The 4,235-nt window shown below is 45.3% G+C and overlaps 1 protein-coding gene across 1 annotated transcript; it reads left to right on the plus strand.

Annotated features, from left to right (window-relative positions):
* Nucleotides 1-565: 565 nt before the first annotated feature.
* Nucleotides 566-3,950, plus strand: LOC134095303 (putative gonadotropin-releasing hormone II receptor). Its single transcript, XM_062548753.1, has 3 exons — nucleotides 566-1,087; nucleotides 1,973-2,177; nucleotides 3,490-3,950. The coding sequence occupies exons 1-3, from the start codon at nucleotides 566-568 to the stop codon at nucleotides 3,948-3,950; spliced, it is 1,188 nt and encodes a 395-aa protein (XP_062404737.1).
* The last annotated feature ends 285 nt before the right edge of the window (nucleotides 3,951-4,235 follow it).

Below are 4,235 nucleotides of genomic sequence, written 5' to 3' on the forward strand. Positions count from 1 at the left end.
TTCAGAGCGGAGGCGCAGAGGAGATTTTGACTCCAATAGTTCCGATGGCCAGACAACTCGGGTATGTCACTGGACATTATTATATCTTCATTTCTTTTGACAATCTACAGAGGATTATCCAAGTCATATGACTAAAAAGTTTCAACTAGAGAGTTAAATCTGAAAAATCTGAACTTTAATGTCGCGCTCAGTGATGGCTACAAAATGGATTTACGCACGGATTACTTCATACAGGCGCGGATTTTTTTAATATATCCACTGAATGATAAAATAATCAGTCGCAAGAGATTACTTCCGGAAATGTATAGATGGTTTACTATAAAATCGCCAACTTCCATATTCCAGTTTCCCAGCGATGTAATTTTGCCTTCAAAGTTTACATTTGCAGCTGTTCATTTTCAGTTGTGTGTTGAAGTAGCCAACAAGGGGCTCATCCTCTGCGGGTAAATCAGGCATTCTTTCAAACGCATAGTTGCTTTAGTATATCCGTATCGCAAAGAACAAGCACAGAACATCAGACAAACGTTTCCAAAGAAGTCAACCAGATAGCCTAAGGATCTACCAGATGCCTATGCCTTTGTTGCACCAGACGTATGACTCGGAGTGGAACATGAGCTGCGATTTCCCCTCACACACCTGTAACCGCAGCCTGGGCACACAGCTCACTTTGCCCACCTTCAGCACCGCGGCAAAAGTTCGTGTCACCATCACCTTCATCCTGTGCGCCGTCTCTGGAATCTGCAACCTCGCGGTGCTCTGCAGTGCCTACGGCGGCCGTCGCAAGTCGCACGTGCGCCTGCTAATGTTGAACCTGAGCGTGGCAGACCTGCTGGTGACGTTCATCGTCATGCCGCTGGATGCTGCGTGGAATTTGACGGTGCAGTGGCTGGCCGGAGACTTTGCGTGTCGACTGTTGATGTTTCTCAAGCTGATGGCTATGTACTCCTGCGCGTTTGTCACCGTGGTGATAAGTCTGGACAGACAGTCTGCCATACTGAATCCATTAGCCATCAACAAAGCCAGGAGGAGAAACACAATCCAGCTGACGGTGGCATGGACATTAAGTGTTGTTCTATCGCTGCCTCAGGTGAGACAGAGCTAACCAAGCGCATCATGTTTCACTTTTCGATGCCTGTTGCATGTTCATTCATTTGTCTTGCTTTGGGTGTCGTTTCCGTATAGCCTACTATTCTTGCCATACAGAACCCCTTTATCAGATGGGACTTCTAAATAAGAAGGCATCTTTTCACTTTGCACACAATTCATTATTTTACAGACATATGATTTTCTATGCTTGTGGATTCTGTTGATATGAAAACTCATGATTTTCATTGTTGATATTTGATGTTATTATTACTATGATTTGCTTAAAGTGCTTTTCTACTTTATTTGGAACTAGCCTATTATATTTAACTAATCTGCTGTAAGGTGCTTTTATTTGGACAAAAGTGTCTGCCAAATACCACAACCATAAATACATTCAGTCACACTCAAAGAGGAAATAGGCTGCATTTTGCATACAAACATCATTACACAGACGTGTTTCGGCTTAGTACCTTCCACTTTTGCTCAAGTGAATGTGCGTTATAACCTCAGTGATATACCCACACCCTCACATACACCCGCACAATCAACCATTGATGGTACAGTGTCATCCCATACAATAATTCAATTAAAACAGTTCATCACTTCTTTTCAACACATGTTATGAACAGAATTACATCATACAAAGGCCAATTAAATCAATAGCAGCTTTACAATAAAAAAAAAAACATTCATACAATTAGGTGTATATGTATTCAAATTAAATAATTATGTACCAAGCCTCCCTCTGTAGAAGGCGGCTCTCAAGATCTCCTCTCCTCTCCCACACTCACACACAAGTTCAATGTCAGCCTAACTGAAGAAGACAACTGACTAACCCCGATGACCTCCTCTCCAACACAACCTCTCCCCTCTCTCCCTGCTCCAGGCGTTCATCTTTCATCAGGTGACCATCACATCCCCGGCACACTTTACGCAGTGCTTGACGCTCGGCACCTTCCAGCAGCGATGGCAGGAGACGCTTTACAACATGTTCACGTTCTGCTTCCTCTTCCTGCTGCCGCTGCTCATCATGGTCAGCTGCTACACGCGCATCTTGCTGGAGATCTCCCGCGGCATGCTGGGAAACAGCTGTGAGTGGCATGCCCCAAATCTCACTGTAAAGCTGTTGCTTGCTCCGCAGTGGATAAGATTTAGTGGACAGTTCAAAAGTGGCAGTACAAAATGGTTCTAAACCAGGAGTGCCAAAGATATGGCCCAGGGACCAGTGGAAAAGATAAAGACTGACATAGAAGGGTATTTCAAGAAAGAGAGCAGTATATGACAGCAGTACACAATAAACCTATACCTGGTTTGTTTATAAGTGGGTCTAGTAAAGGAGTACACTACGGTCAAAGGTTTTGAAACCCCTACTCTTTTAGGTGTTATGTAGTAAGCAAAAAAGTTCACATACAACATGTATGGGAAATCCTTCAGGGCTTTTTGAAAATCATTCCCAGTGTCTAATAGCAAGGTGGTTGAGGGAATGTGTGAATCATACAGTAACAAAAGTTGGCTGCCTTGAAGAGCCTAAAACATCAAACATGTAAACAAACGGCTTTATTTACTTTTTTTTGTTTACTACTTTACCCTTATGCCATGTCTGTTAATTCACTGTGTTCAGTGTTCAGTTTTGCTCTACAATGTAACAATAGTTTAACCAAAAAAAAGTCATAAAAGATTAGGTGTTTCAAAACTTTTGACCAATTGCATAAATGTACACAACTGACCAAAAATTACCTACTTTGACCTTGTGTTGAACCATATCAGAGAGGGTTAAAGCGGAGCGAGAGGTGCAAACGTTCGTCCATTTCCGCGTTCTGTGTTCGCAAAGGGGAGGGGGGGGGGGGCGAAATCCCCCTTTAAGCAGACCTAGAAAGTAGCGTTATTCGAACTGAACTGCTTGCCAATCTGACAGAGATCGATATCCCACTGTGACGTCTTTGCGACACGCCTCTTTAAGCAGACAGGAAATGTTCGAATTTTGCTTCCATAGAGATGCATTATGTTGCTCTATCTTGTCAGTAATGAAGGATCTTTGACCATATCTAAAAAGCCAGCCTAACAGGCTAGCACACACTATTCTGAAAGTAGCAGATACTGGCCATTGACCATGGCTGTACTGAGGGCTTTGGAAAGGGATAAATGAGCGGTGGCTTTAGAGGAGTTCTTTAGACAGTACAGGGTCATGTGTTTGCATAGCAGTAGTCCAGGCACATTGTTGATAGAGCTATTATCGGAACTAGGACAATACAACTAAAGAAGAGACATGTTGGAGAAAGGAATGTTTTCAGAATGCTGACGTACTGTACATGCTCCGTGTCTGCTATGCAAAGACGAGTCCATTTCTGTGAGACTTGCAGACAGACATCAGACAGGAATTTGCACTGTTTGTGTCTCCCCCAGCATCAGCCAATGAGATCCGCTTGCGTCGCTCCAACAACAACATCATCCCCAAGGCTCGCATGCGCACGCTGAAGATGAGCATCGTCATCGTCGGCTCCTTCATCGTGTGCTGGACGCCCTACTACCTGCTGGGCCTGTGGTACTGGTTCAGCCCGGAGGGCCTGGTGAAGACCATGCCCGACTCGCTGACCCACCTCCTGTTCCTGTTCGGCCTGCTCAACGCCTGCCTGGACCCGCTCACCTACGGCCTCTTCTCGCTGCCGCTGCGCAGGCGCAGGCCAGCCGTCACCGTGGAGATGGAGAGCACCACCCACGTCACCACGCTCAGCTGCAGGCGGCTGCCGGGGACGGGTGGCGGAGAGGGACAGACAGAGCGAGACGCGAGCCCAACGCAGGGGCAAAGGGAGGAAGGAGAGAGAGGAGAGCAGAGACTGCTGACCAACTCTGATGAATTGTTGTGAGACTGCCACGCCGCACACATTGGCGCACACACAGACATGCACACATGCAAAGACTCAAAGGTATGAGCCTACAGTTGAATTTGCCTGGTAATACCAGACCCATTCACTTTGCGAAGAGAGTCTGGGTTCTCATGTTTGGGAAACGTTTACAACTCTAATATCATAACAGACATTGACTTCGTGTTAACTTTGCAATCATTTTGATCAAATCAAATTGATCAGGTATTCCTATCTTTATTTCTTACTTCGCCCAACCTTTACAAACTGTCGTACCACTGCTTGGTT

Source organism: Sardina pilchardus, chromosome 11 (genome assembly GCF_963854185.1).
Source record: "Sardina pilchardus chromosome 11, fSarPil1.1, whole genome shotgun sequence".
In the NCBI taxonomy this organism is placed as follows: domain Eukaryota; kingdom Metazoa; phylum Chordata; class Actinopteri; order Clupeiformes; family Clupeidae; genus Sardina; species Sardina pilchardus.